At 39.7% G+C, this 23,903-nt stretch overlaps 1 protein-coding gene across 5 annotated transcripts in view; it reads left to right on the top strand.

The window, feature by feature from the left end:
- tcf25 (TCF25 ribosome quality control complex subunit) overlaps positions 1 to 23,903 on the top strand; it is a 189,558-nt gene that overhangs the window by 117,073 nt on the left and 48,582 nt on the right. For all 5 annotated transcript variants that reach the window (XM_077248130.1, XM_077248132.1, XM_077248131.1 and 2 more), the window contains 2 exons: positions 11,487 to 11,574; positions 11,713 to 11,871. In XM_077248130.1, the coding sequence (XP_077104245.1) occupies positions 11,487 to 11,574; positions 11,713 to 11,871 (247 nt within the window). The remainder of the gene's footprint in view (positions 1 to 11,486; positions 11,575 to 11,712; positions 11,872 to 23,903) is intronic.

The raw sequence follows: 23,903 nt of genomic DNA on the forward strand, positions 1-23,903 counted from the left end.
AAAATGTCTGTGTACACACCTGCTAGTTGCTCAGCACAGGCCTTCAGGACTCTGGGTGACACTCTGTTACGTCCCACAGCCTTGCGGGGGTTGACCTGCTTCAGAGTCTTTAGCACCTGTGTGTGTGTGTCACCTGTAAAGCGGTTTCCTCAGCGTTATGGGGGAGTTTGGAGGGTATGTCTGAGTTCATCCTGTCGAATCTGCAGTAGAAGTTGTGGGAACACTTTACGGTAAGGGTACATGAATTATCATGAATTCAGGTATAGATTCATGAATGAATTAGGCATTACATGAACATGCTTGGAAACTCAGATCATAATTCAGAAAAACAGTTCTCACATTAATTGATATACTGTTCTAGCCTGTATGCATGCATGAGGTAATGTGGATTTTTGTATTAATAATTTGAAGAGTAGTCTTGCATGCATGAATTAATGCTTTTTTTATGCATGAGTTCATGATAATTCATGTACAATAACTGTAGCTTTATCCACAATGGATAGTAAAGACACATTTTTTTGTGAACAAAAAACAATCATGATCATGCGTAATAAATCATAATTCATGATGATGTACTCATCTTAATGTTTTAATTAAGGTGTTGTTCATCCATGAAGTCATAAATGAAAAACGTTGAACTCGTGTTAGTTCCTGATGATTCATGAGATATTAATGCATGAATTAATGCCTAATTCATTCATGAATTTATACATGAATTCATGATAATTCATGTACCCTTACCATAAAGTGTTACCGAAGTGGTTAAGGCAGTCCGACAGGGTATCATCTCTAACCTCATTGATGTTGGTGCTCCTTTTGTAGTTTGTAATAGCTTGGATTTCCTCCCACATAATGTGCGTGTTGTTCTGTAGATGGAGGCCTTCAAGTTTTTGGGAGCGTGCTCTTTTTGCTGCTTTGATGGACTTCCGCAATTCGTATTTGGCTCTTCTATACTCCTCTATGTTTGTAGTTAAGAATGCGTGTGACTCCGTCACACGAATGCGTTTGTAGACTCCTCTATGTTTGTAGATAAGAATGCGTGTGTGGGTGCTGTCTTTTTAGCTTTAAAGAATGCATTCGACACCGTTGACCATCAAGTGCTCTTATCTAAACTAACAAATTTTAATTTCTCAGAGGAAGCAATACTTTGGGTAAAATCTTATCTTTCAAATAGGAAACAAGGTGTATGTATTGATGGTGTGAAATCTTCTTACTGTATGTTGCTTGCTCTAAGGGGTAGGGCTGCAACAACTAATCGATAAAATCGATTATAATCGATTATGAAAATCGTTGTCAAAGAATGTCATTATCGATTAGTTGGTCTGCTTACGTCACGGGGAGCGTTTACTGGTACTCACACACGCAAGGTCTCTCTCCCTCAGGCGCTCTACCGAGCGCGCGCGCTACACGGTTTGAAGCAGTCTCTTCTGTCTATGCGAGACAGAAGAGACTGCTCCAAACCGTGTAGCGCGCGCGCTCTTGCTTGCTCGCTCTAGATTTCGGGAGTTTGAACTAATACGCTCTATGCACGAACGCTGCTGACGTATTTCCGGTAGGATCTCAGCCAGCGTCTTTACTTCCGCATAGCGCGAAGTGTATAGCGGCACAACTTTAATAAAATTCATTTTCTCAGAAATGGAGACAACGATTTTAGAAACTGATTCGCTAGTCGGATTTCGCACGATATGAGAGAATACTCACCCTCAAAGTTGTCGATGTAGGTCGAAATATATAATTTAAAGCCCTTCTCTTTCTTACTCTTATGTGTGACAGCTAACTGCCTCACAGTGTTGTTAACATCATTCACGTCAACCGCAGGAAGTTTTTGTAAACAGCGAGTGTAATTTGCCATTATCTCCACCTAAGGCAAACCCGGCTTCTGACGCAGCACCGGATGTAACTGGGCGGGCTGAGACAAAACGCGGAAGCGATCGTGCATAGAGCCTGTTCGCGGGCATCAGGGAGCCGCAATCAATATGCGGGAGACTCCCGGGACTTCCGGGATGTCTGTATTTTGTCTCGAGCATCAGGTTGTGCAATCAGTTCGCTCGCAACGTAAGTGATGGATTAAAGTAGCGCTACCGCAGAAATAGGTTAAATTAAAACGGTGTTTACAAAGTGAAGCATTAAATACAAAGGCAGTTAATAACAGCAGCAGTAAAATATTGTTTTTTAGTCACTGTACTCAGTGGTTTTCAGCGAATGCTTGTGCACTAATGCATAATTTCTCCTGTCCTTTACTCAAGCCTGTTAGCTTGCTGGGTAACGTTACCTCCATTCCGTTCTCTTTTTATAGCATTTGTCTACTAAGTTTTAATTGTTTTTCAAACGCGATCTACTGCGGCTCTACATTCACACAATTGTTTTCAGTCTTTCTATATTTATTTAATCAATTTATCCTTATATTATATTCTTTTATATATTATATATATAATATATATTATATTCTTTATCCTTATATTCCTTATATATAATTAATTTTAAATAAAAATTAAATGAATTATATATTTTAGATGTTTTTAGTTTGTTTTTAGTTCAGATATTCACATCTGAACAACATGTCTGTGTAAATTTGTTTTAACAAAAATTGTGTTAAAACATAATATGTTGGATATCATTTTTTTAACAATAATCATGTTTGTCAACTTGCCATCAGCAATTATCATTAAAAACAATGCAAATATTGATATTAGTAAAACTCAATGTGTGGCTTTTGCACTTTTTAAAGTACACTTTTACACATAAATACCCTGATTTACGGTTTTATTTAGTTATAATAAAAAAAAAATCTAATTTAATTTCTATCCGATTAATCGATTAATCGAAAAAATAATCGTCCGATTAATCGATTATCAAAATAATCGTTAGTTGCAGCCCTACTAAGGGGGTTCCAATAGGTTCTATTTTAGGACCAATTTTATTTTCACTTTACATTAATGATTTACCTGAAGTATGTAAAGATGTAAATATTCAGTTATATGCAGATGATGTACTTATTTATACCCATGCAAAGAATTTTGAAAAAGCCTCGATTACTTTGACCTCTGCTATGACTAATGTACAGGATTGGCTTATTAGGACAGGTTTAATATTGAACACAAAAAAATCTGTGTGTATGTTTTCAAAACGGTTAGTAGAGATGACGCATTCAAATGTATTTATAGGAGGACAGGAAATAGAACTTGTGAAAGAGTTTACGTGTCTTGAAGTTACTTTAGATTCTACTCTCACTTTTAAAGCCATGTAAAAAAGTTGTCTAATATTGTGAAATTTAATTTAAAGAATTTTAGGTATATTAGGTCCTTTTTTGACAGTTGGTGCTGCAAGGTTGTATTTATATTCAATGATTTTTTCACATATGCAGTATTGCTTCAGTAGTTGGTCTTTTACGAGTAACTCAATTCTTAAGTCAATAGAAATATTGTATAAGAAGGCGATAAAAGTGTTTGATAAAAAAAACCCTTTCATTTCACCACTGTAAAATAAATAAAAAACATAATCTATTGAGTGTTGAAATTTTTAAAAATTTGAATTATCCGTTCTTTGTTTATAAGGTCTGGCATGGCCTTGCTCCACCTTCATTGAAGGAGTTTATTAAACAGAGGGCAGATTGTGGTATTGGTACCAGGTCTGTCAGTAGAGGGGACTGGGAAGTACCAAATAGGCGAACATCCTTTGGCCAGAAAGTTTTATCAGTGATAGGGAGCAAATATTTTAATAGTTTGCCACAGTCAATACGACAATGTTCTACTTATCACACTTTTAAAGAACATCTTAAGAAGTGGCTTATGAAAAATCAAGTGTGTAAACATTTTTCTTAGTAATTTTTGTGATGTGTTTTTATGTATTGTTTTTTTTAAGTTTTGGGTATAGTGAGTATTTGTTATTGTGTGTACCTGCCTAGGGACTACGGACGTAAATTAGCAATACTGCTATAATCCGGCTTGTTTACATCTTGTATCCTGTACAAATGTTCATCAACATGCTTTGTCCCTATCAAAAATAAATAAATAAATAAAATCCTCTATAGGAAAGAATGATCGGGATAGCCAGGCATATTCTAGAGGCTCTCTTGATGAAAAGTCTCACAAGACTCACACATGAGGTCTTAATGTTAACCCCCTGTGGGTCGGCGGTATCACCAGCGATACCAGCTCACTTTTTTTTCTTATCAGTGCAAAAGAGACTCAAAATACTCTGTTGATTTTGATCTTACATATAAGTGTGTTATACATCATTCGATCCTGTTAAGTGTCTTTTTTTTGTATGTATACTCACAATAAAAACAAAATGTTGTGCTTTTTGCCAAATAAAGAATAAAGATGATGCGAGTTCTGCCTTCTCTCTGTCAGTGAAGTCCATTCTGAAACGTCTCCGAAAATGAACTAACTCAGCGAATACTCAGTCTCACAGGCATGAAGCAATTTATATAAAAAACAAATATTCTCAGTTTATGTAATCTGTATGAAGAGAGAGAGAGATGTCAGTCTTTTTCTTTTCAGCACATTATAGCTCATTAAGTGTTAATGTGACCACGCCCAAGGAGAACACGCACTATTCAAACGAAAATGATCTGAGGCAAGCCATGCAAACATGCCAACGCCCACATCAGCTGGATAAAAAACAAGTCAAGTTTAAGAATAATGTACTTTACGTCGTCTTGCGACACTGTGAGGAATAATACTATCGTAATAATCCTGGAAAATGTACCTCAGAAGTGCTGGTAATTTCGAGGAGCAACGGATCAAGCTGATGTGAATAGTAAGTTTATTCTTAAGTGTTTTGTTCTAATCGCGAAATCGAATAGTGTCTGTAAACCGCAAAAAGACTGTTTAAATATGAATTGCGTGTCTTTTTGTGAATGAATGTACTACAGCTGTACAGTGCATCTGTGCCGTTCATTCACACTAGCACCTACATTAGTAAACATGTTATTTTTACATGGACACATCCAAACTATATTGCTATAGCCTTCTGAGATGAGTAAAAAATACTGAAATATGTTGAAATAAAATGTCTTTGTATAAGCAACAAACTGCAAATTAACATTTATATGCTAATGTATCATAAACACGATATGTTACAGAATAAATATGAATGTTTAGACAAGATTTCGCTGATTAATTTTGGATAGATTATAACGTTTTTACTGTAAAAAAAAAGACTACTGCCACATCAAATAAGCTTTTGTTCGCCAATTTCTGCTCATATGTTAAATACAAAAAAAATTTACAATGAAAGATTACACTTGAAATTAATTTTAATTGTTGAAATTGTAACCATTTTTTTATTGTGTTTTATTAGTGACACATTTGGGGAGAGGATACATATTCCAAAACTTTCTGAAAATACAGTATGAGAATTAACTGCACAATTACTAGAAATGTTTACCTTGGATATTATACAATTTGCATACATACAAAATTTGTGGGTAAAGAAAAATTTTTTCAAGATGTTTCCAACCCTAACTTTGAACCAATTCTGTAGAATATATATATATTCTACAGAATTGGTTCAAAGTTAGAGTTGGAAACATCTTGAAAAAATTTGTCTAATATATATATATATATAAATTTGCCTAATATATATATAAATTTGTCTAATACAAATAAAAATGTCTTTTTCCACATAAATATATATATGCACTCACCTAAAGGATTATTAGGAACACCTGTTAAATTTTTTCATTAATGCAATTATCTAATCAACCAATCACATGGCAGTTGCTTCTATGCATTTAGGGGTGTGTTCCTGGTCAAGACAATCTCCTGAACTCCAAACTGAATGTCAGAATGGGAAAGAAAGGTGATTTAAACAATTTTGAGCGTGGCATGGTTGTTGGTGCCAGACGGGCCGGTCTGAGTATTTTACAATCTGCTCAGTTACTGGGATTTTCACGCACAACCATTTCTAGGGTTTATAAAAAATGGTGTGAAAAGGGAAAAACATCCAGTATGCGGCAGTCCTGTGGGCGAAAATGCCTTGTTGATGCTAGAGGTCAGAGGAGAATGGGCCGACTGATTCAAGCTGATAGAAGAGCAAAACTTTGACTGAAATAACCATTCGTTACAACCGAGGTATGCAGCAAAGCATTTGTGAAGCCACAACACGCACAACCTTGAGGCGGATGGGCTACAGCAGCAGAAGACCCCACCGGGTACCACTCATCTCCACTACAAATAGAAAAAAGAGGCTACAATTTGCAAGAGCTCACCAAAATTGGACAGTTGAAGACTGGAAAAATGTTGCCTGGTCTGATGAGTCTCGATTTCTGTTGAGACATTCAGATGGTAGAGTCAGAATTTGGCGTAAACAGAATGAGAACATGGATCCATCATGCCTTGTTACCACTGTGCAGGCTGGTGGTGGTGGTGGTGTAATGGTGTGGGGGATGTTTTCTTGCCACACTTTAGGCCCCTTAGTGCCAATTGGGCATCGTTTAAATGCGCGGCCTACCTGAGCATTGTTTCTGACCATTTCCATCCCTTTATGGCCACCATGTACCCATCCTCTGATGGCTACTTCCAGCAGGTGTAAGGAAACCTGGGTCGCTCTTGGGGATATGTATTCAAAAATTAGTAATTTTTCAATTAATAATTATTCATACGGGTGGACCCAGATAATCATACATGTTAAATCTCCCAAAAAGGGATAATATTTCCCTGCATCTGCATTCATATATGTACCTAGGCAATTAACACAAATGATTATAATTAATTGCATATGTAGATATTTTACAGACAGGTTAAAATTAGCTCAATTGTATATCAATACTTAATCAAAACGGATTATAATTAAATTTTTAATATATCAATTATGCCTATCATAGATCGATCGTCGGGATAATCTTAAAGGGGATTAATTTATAATCGAATCATCTGTTTGTCCAGCAAACCTGATCATTCGATCTAATCAAACCTCACCAAAATTATCCTACTTATAGACTTTCAAGAGAAGTTATCCCTCTGGCCACAAGGGACAACCTTCCTGGTCTATGACGATACTCTTTAAGTATCAATAAATGTTGTAAAGCACGTAGCTTTGGATCTTTATACATTAAAGTGACTTGTATGAGCGAGAGACAGAATCAATAAATTAATATAATGCATTTAATAAAGGAAAACTACATATATACAGTTACTAACGTTACAATAAATGTATTAATAAACACAATAATGGCAACCACAATGGAAAAGAATGCATCAATAAAGAGAGAGAGAGAATGAGAGAGAGAGAGAGAGAGAGAATCTGGAAGGATCAGTGGCAAATTACAGACCTTAAAACCTTTGAGGGACAACACGGGAAACACATCTTAATGCTCTTAAAGCCCGGTACAAATATATATATTTGCAATGGCTTGTTGTGTGGCTGCTACGAAGGCATGTGGATGTGTTCCATGGAAGAGTCACGTGGCCTGCGGATGGGTCCGGAGCGCGCACTTTCGAACGAAGGTTTAAAGGTCTCGGACGTAAAATTACCAAAGAAACTATTCAGGCTAAGTTCACTTCCTCGTCTGAGGAAATGAACAAAGTGGAAAGGAAAAATAAAACTTAAACAAACAAAGAAAAGATCCCCGGAGGGGGATCACGCGGAGCAGTTACATGATGATGAGAAGAGTCAAGTCAAGTCATCCTCATTTATATAGCGCTTTTAACAATGTAGATTGTTTCAAAGCAGCTTTACAGAGATAAAGAGATCATTTAAGGTAACAGAGATTGGTTTGGTTTTATAGTGGCTCTTGAAAAATGTTTTTTCCAGCTAAAGTTAGTTTTGATTGATTCACTTCCGTCTAAATGATCATTTGTTATTAAATTAGGGGCCGCTAAGACGACACCGTTCTCTCTAAACAGACTTTAAACGTGAACCTGTGATAGACGCTGATGGCGTTCACATGCGCATTAAGAATTGATTCTATAGTTATGTGCGTTTGAATATATGTGCGCAGGTTTGTAATTCCTTACAAACCATGCCTAAACAAACTACTTGTCTATAAATTTTGATGCAGAATTTTTATTTTATCTTATCACTTTGGGTAGGTACGCGAACCGAAAAATTCCACAACGCTTTATCTGTAGTGGTATAGGGATCCTCCATAGGGAGAGGCTAGTTGGTACTTCAGCACTGCATTGTCATCAGGTCCAGGCGAAAGTCCTTCGTCAGATCTGGAAACGGCCTGGATCCAGCAGGCTGCGGGAAAACCTCGGGATAAACAAAGACACTAAAATTAGCGTAGATGCCATTCTTCTTATGATGTAACGAGTACATCAGGATTTGAGGGAAGTGTTCCCAGTTCCGGCTGACCTAATCTAAGCAGCCTAATATTGAATTATAGAAGTTTATAGAGTGTTATGTGAATGCTAGGTCAAAGAGATGTGTTTTTAGTCTAGCTTTGAACTGACAGACTGTGTCTGCTTCCCGGACAATGTTAGGAAGATTGTTCCAAAGTTTTGGTGCTAAATAGGAAAAGGATCTACCGCCAGCAGTCGATTTATATATTCTAGGTATTATCAACTGGCCGGAGTTTTGAGATCGCAATAGACGTGAAGGACTATAATGTGTTAAGAGCTCGCTCAAGTACTGGGGAGCTAAACCATTTAGTGCTTTGTAAGTAATCAGCAATATTTTAAAATGCATACGATGTTTAATAGGGAGCCAATGCAGTGTTGACAGAACCGGGCTAATATGGTCGTACTTCCTGGTTCTGGTAAGAACTCTAGCGGCTGCGTTTTGAACTAGCTGTAGTTTGTTTATTAAGCGTGCAGGGCAACCACCCAGTAGATCATTACAATAATCTAGCCTTGATGTCATGAACGCATGAACTAGTTGTTCCGCATTTGTCAATGAGAGCATATGACGTAATTTAGATATATTTTTAAGATGGAAAAATGCGGTTTTACAGACACTAGACACGTGACTTTCAAATGAAAGATTGGTATCAAAGAGTACACCCAGGTTCCTAACTGACGACGAAGACTTAACAGAGCAGCCATCAACTGTTAGACGATATTCTAGGCTATTACGTGTGGAAGTTTTTTGTCCAATAATTAGAATCTCTGTTTTTTCAGAATTTAGTAGTAGGAAATTACCAGTCATCCAATTTTTAATATCAACTATGCATTCCGATAATTTTGTGAATTGGTGAGTTTCGTTAGGTTTGGAAGAAATATAGAGCTGAGTATCATCAGCATAACAGTGAAAGCTAATTCCATGTTTCCTAATGATATCTCCTAAAGGTAGCATGTACAGAGTGAACAGCAGCGGTCCTAGTACTGAGCCTTGTGGTACGCCATACTGAACTTGTGATCGATAAGACATCTCTTCATTTACTGCTACAAACTGATAGCGGTCAGATAAATATGATTTAAACCATGCTAGTGCAATTCCACTAATGCCAACATATTTTTCTATTCTATTTAAGAGAATGTTGTGGTCAATGGTGTCAAATGCAGCACTAAGATCAAGTAACACTAATAGAGAGATACAACCACGATCGGATGATAAGAGCAAATCATGTTTGACTTTAATGAGAGCAGTCTCAGTGCTATGGTGTGGTCTATATCCTGACTGGAAATCCTTGCAGATACCATTTCTTTTAAGAAAGGAACACAGTTGTGAGGATACTGCCTTTTCTAGTATCTTTGACAGAAAAGGTAGATTTGAGATCGGCCTGTAATTGACTAATTCTGTAGGGTCAAGAGAGAAGTAAGAGAGCGGGAGAGAGAGATCCGTAAGGATCACAGTTTTGCTAACTTCACCTGGACAAAACCCTCTGGGAGACCACAAGAAATTAACATCACCCTAAACAGGGGTTAACAAATCTTACTGCTTTGAAAGCTTAGTAGATGAAATACTTGCACATATAGCTCTTTTGTGTGGCTGATATGAAGAAGGCATTTGTGTCTCGGTCCTGGGGGCGTCACGTGTTCACTCGTTCTTCCAGAGCGAGCCAAGCGCGGCGATTTTGAATGTCCGTTTGAGGTGAAGTTGGCGGTTGATGATTCAGGCTAAGTTCATTTCACTCGTCGGTGGAAATGAACAAAGGAGAATTCGAAAATGGAAAATAAAAACTTAAAGAAACAAAGGAAAAGATCCCCTGAGGGGGAATCGCGGATCCGTTACATGATGCTAGGAGGAGGAGAGAGGGTAAGAGAGGAAGACTGATCTTCATCAGTCATTTAAAAAGGGGTGAAGATGTCACACCCTCTGGAGATGTGTGAGCCAATGGGAAACTGCCCCCTTTGGAGGGAGTGTACGACTCTTTGTCTTGTCACGGCGTTCCTTTGCATGTTTTATGACAAGGGTGGTCAGAGTCATGACGCGCATCATTTCTACTCTCAAGAATGGAAAGAATGGAAAGTATAGTATAATACATTCTATCATAACTTAAGATGCATTTTTGACTGGAGGAAGCCGCGAGGATTCCACTGATACCACGCAAGGCGTACAAACAAGAAAGGAAAGCAAGTTTACATTCATGTTCATGAATATAGTCATTCAGAGTTTGTCTAACACATCTAGAGAAGTCATGATTACATTAAAATGACAATAAAACACCTGGGTATGAAGGAATATATCGTATTCTTTCCAGAATTAGTCAAGTTACAGATTTCAGTGAAGGAATTTCTGTTTATGTGTGTGCGTTTCTTCGGAGAGCCGATTAAAATCTCTCTGAAGCTCGGACCTAGAGCTCGGGGGAATGTGTAGACTGTTCTGGCATCGCTCTGAGTGCCATAAAAGTGTTGAAAGGGCCATCTTCCCCAGACTTTTTGGCGCTGAGCTGGTTAAGTATTAGACAGAATCACAGTTTGCAGTTTAAGGAAACTTAGCAAAAATGTGTTCATTAACAACGATGATTCAGCTTATGATGAATAATGATTCATCCAGACGCATACGCTACACAGGATAATGCACCATGTCACAAAGCTCGAATCATTTCAAATTGGTTTCTTGAACATGACAATGAGTTCACTGTACTAAAATGGCCCCCACAGTAACCAGATCTCAACCCAATAGAGCATCTTTGGGATGTGGTGGAACGGGAGCTTCATGCCCTGGATGTGCATCCCACAAATCTCCATCAACTGCAAGATGCTATCCTATCAATATGGGCCAACATTTCTAAAAAAAGCTTTCTGCACCTTGTTGAATCAATGCCACGTAGAATTAAGGTGAAGTTTTCCAAAACTTATGTTATACTTAGGAAAATGACAGTTAAGGGGCACAATGCAACACTTATCAGTTTATAAGGGATTACTTAGGAGGAAAATAGATAGAAGACTTAACGGTTATTTTTGCAACACCCTTAAGTTTAGGGAAACCTAAGGACATTCTTAAGGGAAAATAACACTTAAGGTGCTTCATGCAACTGGGCACAGGTCCTAACATGCAGGATTGTCAGATGACAGAGTTTGTGGCATTGTCTCTCAGGGTTGTTGGCTGCATATCTCAGTGTGTTTTAAGGTTGTGTGTGTCAATTTGTTTTGCAGCGCTGATGCCCCTTTTGGACTTATGCACAGTTCAGCCTGATGCTGCAGTGTCTTCTCATGCATTCTTTGGACCTTCAATCCAAACTGGGTACATTCTATCTCTTGCACACACTCTTTATTCATGCGTTTAAAGTAGTCAGATCCAAATATATCGTATTGACACAGAGCCGTAGCAGCATTTATGAATGTGATGGTGCAGTTGTATTTACTTTCCTGTGCCCTTTAGGCAGCCTCCTGCACTCTCAGAGTTACTGTCCCTGTATGTGGGCCGCTGTCACAGCCTGTGGAAAGAGGCCGGACAGATGCTCTGGTTGGAGGAGAATGTCAGAAAAGTGCTAAAGAGGGTTGACGCACACGACCCTTATGTGGAGGACTGCCAAAACAAGTAAGAAATCAATGAACACAGTTGTGTTTTTGTGCCTTTTTTAAAGTTTGTGGATTTGCTGATGCTTAATTTACCTTCTCAATATCAGATTACACTTCCATCTTCATCCTGATAGAGTGAAAGGTCATGCTGACCAGGAGAAACATGATCATGAATGTCCGTCTTTCTCTGGCTCCATTGACAAAAATATCGGGCAGACCAAACCGTAAGGCCTAGAGACTTGAAACCTGGCCAGGTCGTAGAATTTGTGAGAACCTCACAAGGTATGGGGCACAATAGGGGGCGCTACAGAGAACAGCAACGCAAAACCTATCTTAACTCCTACACTGTTTGTCGTAGACTCAAGTGTCTTATATTCCTGGAAACCTTGAGTTCAGACAAACAAAATCTATAAACTACATCTATTTTTCGTACTCCTCTCCTCATAGGCCGTTTGTCAGATTCACTCGAAACTTGATTTGCATCATCTAGGGACCCTCATGGCAAAATGCTGTCAAAAGAATCACGATCGGTGATTCACGCTCGCGATGGGACGCCAAAACGCTTGATGTAGGCAGGGCCACTTTCACTAAAATGGCTATAACTCAGCCACTTCACCACTTCTGAAAAAACCCATCCTTGATACACTTACAAATTACAGGCCCATTTCCAATCTCCCATTCCTCTCCAAAGTACTGGAAAAAGTTGTCGCCGCACACCTCCAGGACCACCTCAAACATAATAACCTTTTTGAGAAATTTCAGTCTGGTTTCCGCTCTGCTCACAGCACAGAAACAGCCCTGGTTAGAGTCACAAACGACCTACGAATGGCAGCTGATGCTGGCTCACCTTCCCTCCTCAAACTCCTCGATCTGTCCACTGCTTTTGACACTGTGGATCATGCCATTCTTCTCAACCGGCTACACCATACCACTGGACTCACTGACACTGCTCTGAACTGGTTTAAATCATACCTCACTGACAGAACAGAGTACATTTCACTTGGAAGCGGAAAGTCCCGGCAACACAAAGTCACCTGCAGAGTACCCCAGGGGTCAGTCCTTGGCCCAATCCTCTTCATCATTTACATCCTCCCCCTCTGCCACATCATCAGCCGCCATGGAGTCTCATTTCACTGTTATGCTGATGACACACAACTGTACATGAAATCTGACTCGCACCCCACTGCAGCTTCACCAACATCATCATCGTGTTCAACACTCACCGCCTGTCTGGAGGAGATAAAGGTGTGGATGAACCACAATTTTCCCCAGTTGAACAGCTCCAGATCTGAGGCAATTCTTGTTGGCACCTCACATCAAGTCCAGTCATCATCCATAACCGGTATAACTATCTCTGGTCAAGACATTCCCCTCTCCACAACAGTCACCAATCTTGATGTAAGATTTGATCCACAACTCACCTTTGAAGCCCATATCAAAAACTCTGCAAGATCTCCTTCCATCATCTCAGAAATATTGCAAAACTCTGTTCTACACCCACCTTAGCTGATGCTGATCCACTGGTCCACGCCTTTGTCTCCTCCAGACTGGATTATTGTAACGCATTTCTCATTGGGATTCCTAACAAGAGTCTACAAAAGCTACAGTATGTCCAGAACTGTGCTGCAAGGATCCTGATGAGAGTGCGAAAGTACGACCACATCACACCCATTCTACACTCACTTCACTGGCTTCCAGTGCCTGCTAGGATTGAATACAAGGTCTCAATTCTCACCCACCAGTGCATCTAGGGAAATGCCCCCCCCCCCCCCCCCCCACCACCTGAAAGAACTATCCCCCCCCTCACTACAACACGATCCCTCCGCTCAAAAAACTCAAATTGCCTCCTACTCCCCATAACTAAGCTCAGCACAATGGCTGATTGTGCCTTCTGCGCTGCCGCTCCTCTGACTTGGAATGCCCTCCCTGACCATCTGAGGGCACCACAGACTATTAAGGCGTTTAAAAAAAAAGGACTAAAAACATTTCTTTTTAGCAGATCTTATGAGTTTTATACTTTGTAAAATAATGTCGTTGCACTATTTATCTATATTTTACACTGATGTTTTTACCTTGCTTCTATGATCTTACCTGTAGCACTTTGAGGTTTGTCTTAAATGTAAAGTGCATTACAAATAAAATGTATTATTAATATTATTATAGAGGGGCACCATGGCACCATTGGGAAAAGGCCCAATCATGGGAAATGAATGTAGACCTGGGGGAAGGCTGCGGTTCTCCCAGGTTGTCCAGACAACACTAAGGCCATTTCTGGTTCGGTTGTCTAAGAAGGTGAAGATCATCCTGATCAAACTTATGGTCTCATGGGAAGAAGGATGGGGCCAAGCCTTTGAAAGAAAGAGCACCAAATACCAGAGTCTTATGCAACCATGTCGGGAAAAAGAATGGCTGTTTCCATTTGAGTTCGGTTGTGGAGGATTCCCTGCCCAGTCAGTATGGAGAATGTTTATAGCCCTTTGAATGATAGGAAAATAGAACAGTTTGAAGTATTGGAAATGGCAGCAGAAAGAGCCTCTTGCTGGCTAAGGAACAGGAAAAAGGAGCCAAGATGGAAGCCAGGAGGAGGAGATGAGCAGTGATTTGGCCACCTCTGCCGACCCACTAATGGGCGGATGTTATGGTTCAGGATTTAAACGGCAGTACATTTTAGGGCTGGGCGATAAATCGATTTTATCGAACAACTCGAATGTGTAGTTTACGTCAACTTGTTTGAATGAAAATCGGTTTTATCTTTAACATCCGCCGACGCTCCCCTCTGGGCTCCCATTGTTCCGAACGGGCTCAGCGTTTGCCATAAAGATACACAAACAACAAGGCAAATGAACAAGACTTATGGTCTTGCACAAGCACACCCGCCAAAAACATTTACAAACTGAACCCACAGGGCTGCCAACTCAATTGTCACTTTTTACATGCTCTCACGCCACACATCCATTTTCTCATGCAGAGAAAAATCGCGAAGCAAAGAGGACACTGACACCGACAGACAAGACAGAGAAGGTTACTTTTGATATGAAACAAATTCTCAGCGCTCAGATTCAGTCAATTTAATTACAAAATTCAAACAATAAACACCGTTTTATCGCTTGTAAATGTGACGTGACAGATCCCTGACAAGATCTCAGTTCAAGCGGCACGTGAACCGATCATCTGTTACTCTTTACTAACTTACTAGTTAATAGTAAATAAATACGAATATAGGTCATTTGAAAGATGCAGTTCAACTTACTGAAATGTAATAAAATCGATCGATCAGTGCTTTTCAGCCGCGGAAAGAGACCCATAAAACAGCTGGAGAACAATGTCACGTAATGTTACATTAACCTCAGGAAAGCCATTTAACCATGGCATGTTAGTTGGACTTTAAAAATTGCTATAGAGAAGAGTATTTCGCTAAATATGATAACTATATTACATATTTATTATATTTTTACTTATATCATTAAAATATTATAACGTTGTTATAAAAAAAACGCATATTTAATTTGAGATTTTATTTTTAACCTTTAATAATAATACCAGCTCACATGGCTCTGTATGTTTACAGAATTAGGTGAGATTTTTATTTTTTTGAGAAAAATTAACAAATTAACGTATCTTCTGTACCTAATATTTATCCAAAGGAAACGATATTGAATCAAGATCAGAATCAAATCACAATAATTGAATTGAAATTGTGAAATTTGTGTCAAGCAATAATAAAAACAGTAGCATACCAGTCATTGTACCATGTTGTTGAGCTTGCCATCATAACATAAAGGGTGGAAAACCGGCTAAAACATGACGGAGGAAAAAACTCACGTAGCCATCGGGTTTCGTTTGACTGTCGTGCACACTCACACAGGAGCATCAGAATCAGAATCAGAATCAGAATCAGAAAGAGCTTTATTGCCAAGTGTGCTTGCACACACAAGGAATTTGTTTTGGTACTGAGGCTTCCAGTGGACATATACAAATACAACATGAAACATAATACTACAAATTATAAGAATAAAAAATAAAAATATAAATATATGAGAATAAAACTATCACAGTTGGGTTTAGTCAGAATAGACATTTTCAGATTTACAGATTATGAACCTATTTACAGTGTTTTGAATATTATAAATAAATAAATCTACATATAAGTATCACCTGAGTTGTGGGATATTGCACTAAACAGTGGGAGTATTGCACTTGCAGGCATATGCTTTGGGAGGAGTGTTAACTGTTCAGGAGGGAAATGGCCTGTGGGAAGAAACTGTTCCTGTGCCGAGATGTTCTTGTGGCCAGTGACCTGAGTCTCCGTCTTGACGGTAACAGTTCAAACAGGTGGTGTCCAGGGTGAGTGGAGTCTGTGATGATTTTACCTGCTCTCTTCCTCACTCTGGAAGAGTACAGGTCCTGGAGGTTTTGCAGGGGGGCACCAATAATCCTCTCCGCAGTCCGGACTGTCCGTTGTAGTCTCCTGATGTCTGATTTGGTAGCTGAACCAAACCAGACAGTGATGGAAGCGCACAAGACAGACTCAATGACGGCTGAGTAGAACTGAATCAGCAGATCCTGTGGCAGGTTGAACTTCCTCAGCTGGCGAAGGAAGTACAGTCTCTGCTGGGCCTTTTTCACAGTGGAGTCAATGTGATTGTCCCACTTCAGGTCCTGAGAGATGATAGTGCCCAGGAACCTGAATGACTCCACTGCTTCCACAGTGCTGTTCATGATGGTGAGTGGGAGGAGTGCTGAGCTGTTCCTCCTGAAGTCCACGATCATCTCCACTGTTTTGAGCGTGTTCAGCTCAAGGTTGTTATAACTGCACCAGGCAGCCAGCTGTTCAACCTCCAGTCTGTAAGCAGACTCGTCACCGTTTCGGATGAGACCGATGACAGTGGTGTCGTCTGCAAATTTCAGGAGCTTGACAGTGGGGTCTTTAGAAGTGCAGTCATTAGTGTACAGGGAGAAGAGCAGTGGGGAGAGAACGCACCCTTGGGGAGCACCAGTGCTGATTGTGAGTGTCTTGGATGTGTGTTTCCCCAGTCTCACTCGCTGCTGCCGGTCCGTCAGGAAGCTGGTGATCCACTGACAGATCGAGGATGGTATGGAGAGCTGGGTCAGTTTGGCTGTGAGAAGACCAGGCATGATGGTATTGAAGGCCGAACTGAAGTCCACAAAGAGGATCCTTGCATAAGTCCCTGGTCTGTCGAGATGTTGCAGGATATAATGCAGTCCCATGTTGACTGCATCATCCACAGACCTGTTTGCTCTGTAAGCAAACTGAAAGGGATCCAGCAGGGGTCCAGTGATGTCCTTCAGGTGGGCCAGCACCAGTCTTTCAAACGACTTCATGACCACAGACGTGAGAGCGACAGGTCTGTAGTCATTAAGTCCAGTGATTTTGGGTTTTTTGGGGACAGGAATGATAGTGGAGCGTTTGAAGCAGCAGGGAACTTCACACTGCTCCAATGATCTGTTGAAGATCTGCGTGAAGACCGGGGCCAGTTGGTCAGCGCAGGCTTTTAAACAAGCAGATGAGATGCCGTCTGGGCCTGAGGCTTTCCTAGTCTTCTGTTTTTTGAAGACTCGGCTCACGTCCTGCACACAGACCTTAAGCTCAGGTTGGATGGCAGGAGGGGGGAGTGATAATTGGAGAACAGGAGGTGATGCTGAATGTGTGAAGTGCAGATCAGACCGGGTGTGTGGTGTGAATGAGGGCTTTTCAAACCGGCAGTAAAATGAATTTAAATCGTCAGCCAGGTGTTGATTGTCCACAGATCGAGGGGATGGTGACTTGTAGTTGGTAATGTTCCTCAGGCCATTCCAGACTGATGATGGGTCGTTGGATGAAAACTGTTTTTTCAGTTTATCAGAGTAGTTCCTTTTAGCAACTCTGATCTCCTTTGTCAATCTGTTTCTGGCCTGGTTATACAAGATTTTATCCCCACTTCTGTAAGCATCCTCTTTGGCATGACGAAGGTGTTTGAGTTCCCCAGTAAACCATGGTTTATCATTAGTGAATGATAAGAATGTCCTGGTAGGAATGCATGTATCCTCACAGAAACTTATATATGATGTTACAGTATCTGTGAGCTCATCCAGATCATTGGTAGCAGCTTCAAAAACAGTCCAATCAGTGCAATCAAAGCAGGCCTGTAGATTCTGCTCTGCTTCATTAGTCCATCTTTTCACAGTCCTTATTCCAGGTTTAGCTGATTTCAGTTTCTGCCTGTAGGTCGGTATGAGATGAACCAAACAGTGATCAGAGAGCCCCAAAGCTGCCCGTGGGACGGAGTGATATGCATTTCTTATTGTGGTGTAACAGTGGTCCAGTATATTACTGTCTCTGGTGGGACATGTAACGTGCTGTCTGTATTTTGGTAGTTCACGGGAAAGATTTGCTTTGTTAAAATCCCCAAGAATGATTAAAAGAGAGTCTGGGTACCTTTGTTCCGTTTCAGATATTTGTTCAGCCAGCTGTTGTAGCGCCGCGCTCGCGCACGCGTCTGGAGGGATGTAAACATTCACGAGAATGAAAGAGGAAAATTCCCGAGGCGAGTAGAAGGGTTTACAGTTTATGAAATGTGCCTCTAAATTAGGAGAGCACATCTTCTTCAGTGTTGTTACATCTGAACACCAACTTTCGTTAATGTAGAAACACAATCCACCACCTCTCGTTTTCCCCGTTAGCTCCGCGATGCGATCCGCTCGGAACAGCTGGAAGCCCGGCAGATGTATTGCGTTGTCCGGTATGGCTTCACTCAGCCAGGTTTCAGTGAAGCACAAAGCAGCAGAGTTTAAAAAATCCTTGTTAGTGTGGGTGAGGAGATGAAGTTCATCCGTTTTGTTAGGAAGGGATCGGAGATTCGCGAGATGAATGCTGGGGAGTGCAGTGCGCAGGCCGCACTCGCGGAGTTTAACCAGCGCGCCGGCTCGCTTCCCGCGTTTGCGTCTGAACGCGCGTTTGAACAACAACGCTGCCCCTCCGACGAGAATGTCCAGCAAAACGTCCGAATAATCAAAAACTGTAGAAAAGGTTTCTGGTGTGTGTTTCCTAATGTCCAGTAGTTCGTCTTTGGTGAAACTGATAGGAAAAGAATGACTAAACGCAGAACAAACGAACAAAAACAACACAATAGCTGGAGAGCTCCACACCGAGGCAGCCACCGAGGCAGAGCATGCAGTCGTTTATTAAATTGCAACACCTGAAAAACATAATGAACGAACCACACCCCTTAGACTCACACCCCCTTAGTCAACAGTCATAATAAGAGCACATTCAAGGTCACCAATGTTCAACACCCCCACTTGCTCTTTAGCTGAATAACAGGCTGAAACAGTTATCATGTACATTTACATCACACCAAAAATAAAACACACAAATCTATCAAGCATGACTTTGGTTACAGGTTTGGTCAGAATATCTGCAACCATGGCTGCTGTAGGACAATATTCAATAGTTATCTTTCCATCTTCAAGTCCAGATCGAACAAAATGATACTTAAAGGAGAACCCCGGGCAATTTTTAAGTTAATCTTGATCGTTAGACCGTTGTGAGTACTGACTATAGAAAAAAAAAACGAACCGGATTGGTGCTGCGACCGCGAATGCCCAGAGCTCCCACCCAGCTCCCGTAGAAGTACTACGCGCTAAAGATTACTGCATTTGCAGCGAATACAATTACAATACAATTACAATTCAAGTCGAAGAAGCTAGTGAAATAATTAAAGCTTTGTAAATAAGACTACAAAAACATTCATGCACATCTCTCCTCATGCCGTGTGTGCCCAAATGCAAGGATAAATAAATGTTACATTACCTCCACAGTGGTTGCACCCGTCTTAGTACATGGAATGGCATTTTTCTTCAAACGGCCCTCTGTGTTGTGTAGTCATCCTTGTCAAAGTGTTCGCTGCAAATGCGGTAATCTTTAGAGCGTAGTACTTCTACGGGAGTTTGCACATCAAGTTGAAGTACAACTAGCCACAACTGCAGAATCTCGAGGTCATGAAAAGGAAGACGATGAACATTTAAGCTCTTATATTTTCGCATTCTGTTGCCACAATTCGGAAAGGCACAAACACGAACCATTTCTTCTTCACTTGTAAGCAACTCTGATCTTAACTCGTCGCACATGATCAACGCTCCTCCCACCTGGACATTGTTTACCTTTTCCGGCTACAGCACGGGACTGCAGCGCGAGACTACAGCTTGCCGTCTAAAAGACTATTTAGGTGAGTTGAAACAATGGCTAAGTTGCTAAACGCATCTTGTTCACATGTAGGGTCCCTGTTCATGTTGGAGAGACATTTTAATTGCATTTTGTGTCTGTTAAGAGGCTCAAAACGCTCTTTATGTCCATGCCCCCATAGCTGCCGTTTTAGCTGGGTGGGAGCTCTGGGCATTCACGGTCGCAGCTCCGCGTAGCAAGCACCAATCCGGTTCGTTTTTTTTTCTATAGTCAGTACTCACAAAGGTCTAACAATCAAGATTAACTTAAAAATTGCCCGGAGTTCTCCTTTAATGTCAACATGTTTACACCTTTGACGGCATATAGGGTTCTTTGACAAAGCAATTGCCCCTTGATTGTCCTCATAAATTGTCACTGGTGTGTAAATACATTCATTGTCCATTTTGTTTAATAACTGGACAAGAGATAGGCTTTCCTGTGCAGTAGCTGCCAAAGCCATATACTCCGCATCACATGTGGGAAGAGCAACTGTGGATTGTTTCTTAGATCTCGAAGAAATAACAGGACCAGTGGCAGACAAACTAAAACAGTAACCAGTTGTACTTCTATCATTTTGGTCTGCTGCCCAATCAGCATCACTAAATGCAAAGAGATTAAGATTTACATCATTTCTCCTATAACACAATTCCTTGTTCACAGTTCCTTTTAAATATCGCAATACATGCTTAGCAGCTACCCAGTGTTGGTTCTTTGGTTCAGAAAAGTGTTGTGACAGCTTACTGACAATGAAACCTAGATCTGGTCTAGTACAAGTCATTAGATAGATCAAGGTACCAACCAGTTCCTGATACCGCTTTGAATCAACACTTTCACCTTCATTATCAAATTGCATTCCTTTTTTTGCATGGAGTTGACCTTGGTTTACAATTAATCATATCAAACCTCTCCAAAATCTTAATAATGAACCTTTTCTGGTTCATTTTTATCTCACCATTCAATTCAATTCAAATTTATTTGTATAGCGCTTTTCACAATACACATTGTCTCAAAGCAGCTTTACAGAAAGTGCATTTCGGAAATGTACATAGAAAAATACAGTCAGTTAATCATGTATTAATTTATGGCATAACATATCGCCGACTTTGAGTCGTCTCTTCACAGGCGTCGAGTCGTATCTTCACAGGCGTTGGGGCATCTGAAGTCTCCGTGAGAGGCTGGATACAAACTGGAGCTGACGAACGCTATTTACCTCGGGACTAGCGTCCCGAGATAACAGCAGAAAGGCAGATGGGAAATAATTAGCATAGCTGATGTTCATAATGTTAATGCATTCGAACTGATTCAGCAGTAGTATTAAAGGTTAAGCATTAAGTGAATGCTTGGTTAAAGAGATGCATCTTTAATCTAGTTTTAAACTGGGACAGCGAGTCTGAGTCTCGAACAATATCAGGAAGGCTATTCCAGAGTTTAGGAGCTAAATGTGAGAACGCCCTCCCTCCTTTAGTGGACTTCGATATCCTAGGAATGACCAGAAGCCTCGAATTTAGTGATCTTAAAGAGCGCGATGGATTGTATGGCGATAGAAGGTCTGTTAAATACACTAGTGATCGACCGATATTGATTTTTTATAACCGATACCGATACAGATTATTTGCATGTGTATGTGCCCGATAACCGATATGCAGAACCGATATTTATTTACTGTTATACTTCTGTTTTTGGCACAATTATTACAACACAAATGAACTGAACAAACCATTTTATTTATAACAATCACTCCCTCCTTGCATACAAAAAAAAAACCTTTATATTTATACACAAATAAATAGAGGGGTCTGAGTCTAAAAAATAAAGTGCACTGTTACTAAGTGTCTTTGTTTAAAAATAAAAGCTTTGATGAGGTAAAAAATAAAGCACAAAAACTATTCTAACATATTTGGATATGTTTATTTGTTTTCATAAATGGTAAACTAATCAAATTTCAATAAAAACATTTATATTATTACATTATATAATTTATATCTAAATTATACATATCATTTATAAGCATCAGCAGCAACAATGTTAACAATAGGCAAAATAAATGTTAAAAGTCTAATGTTTTCATATGGAAAAAATAATTGACAGGGGAGTCATATCACCTTTGCAGAAATGTAATTCATTTTAAACAGTTTTAGAAGGTTTATGTGCCGTTTAATAGGTTTAAACTAAGAGTGAGGAATAATTCATGGGTAATATTAATTCACTGCATAATATTAGCTGGAATAGCCTATAACATCAGGAAAGTAACAAACAAAACGGCATATACATCATTGCATTTTCCAACTAGTATGTTATTAATTATTATTAATATTTTTGTCGGTCTAGATCATGAAATGCTTTATGACAAAGTGCTGTTTATCTATGCATTTACACATAACTATAACATTAGGCTATACGTTACTCAACCGCGATCGCGCGTGCAGATAATAAATAATTAATTTCCACAAAGCGGTATATTTAGATGTGTATTAGCGAAATAATTGCTATGTAGTAAATGATAATATAATCTAGGGTGTTTAAACAAGATAATCTTGTCAAAAGTGGCCGTGCTTGAGCATTCCTGATCATCAACCCAGTGAGTGCTCAGCAATATGAACGAACTTTTTTTTCGAGACTAATGGTGAGCAAATACAACAGATAGAGAATTAAATTCAGCGCTTTTATTTTCAACATGCACTCATTCATGTCTGTTTTATTTAATTAATGTAAAGTTACGTCTTTATTGGGGAAAGACATGACGGATTACGCTACGTGGCTCAATGAGTTCGTCTCAATTTTTTAGAACCAAGCTGCATAAATAAACTATATCAGGCATTTATGTCTCAAATCTCATTTCTGCATGCATGTCTGTTATGTTAAATAAAGTTGAATAATTAAAGCAAAGCAAGTAAAACATATACTTTACCTGTGCACAGAGTTGTTATTGACTGATCTCCTCAGACGCGGGCTGCAATGGCGGAATTCTCAAAACGGCCACAAGATGGCGCCGTTTATCGGAAAATCCGATATTACAAAACTGATTCCCGATTATGGGAAAATGCTTAAATATCGGGAAAAATATCGGTAAACCGATACATCGGTCGATCACTAAAATACACAGGAGCTAAACCATTTAGGGCTTTATAGGTCAGTAGGAATACTTTGTAATTGATACGTAACTTAATAGGTAACCAGTGTAGAGATGATAAAATAGGGGTTATATGATCATATTTTCTTGATCTAGTAAGAACTCTAGCGGCTGCATTTTGCACTAACTGTAGCTTGTTTATTGAGGATGCAGGACAACCAGCTAATAAAGCATTACAGTAATCTAGTCTCGAGGTCATGAATGCATGAACTAACTTTTCTGCATCAGAAACAGATAGCATGTTACGTAGCTTAGCAATGTTTCTAAGGTGGAAAAAGGCTGTTCTTGTAATATATGAAATATGATTTTCGAAAGTCAAGTTGCGGTCTAGTATAACACCCAGGTCTTTTACTGTAGTGGATAAAGTAACAGGACATCCTTCTAAATTAAAGTTGTATTGTAAGGGATTTTGTGGGTAGTTTTTTGGACCAATAAGTAGTACCTCCGTTTTATCTGAATTTAATAGCAGGAAATTACACGTCATCCAGTATTTTATATCATTTAGACACTCTGTCAATTTAGATAAGTTAGTGTTTTCATCTGGTCGTGATGAGATATATAATTGAGTGTCATCAGCATAACAGTGGAAATTAATTCCATGTTTTCTTATAATATTACCAAGTGGCAGCATGTATATTGAGAATAGCAGAGGGCCTAACACTGATCCTTGCGGCACTCCATAGTCTACTGACGTTATCTT

Source organism: Siphateles boraxobius, unplaced genomic scaffold (genome assembly GCF_051911475.1).
Source record: "Siphateles boraxobius isolate OS27281-9 unplaced genomic scaffold, OSU_SipBor_1 30, whole genome shotgun sequence".
NCBI classification, from domain to species: Eukaryota; Metazoa; Chordata; class Actinopteri; order Cypriniformes; family Leuciscidae; genus Siphateles; species Siphateles boraxobius.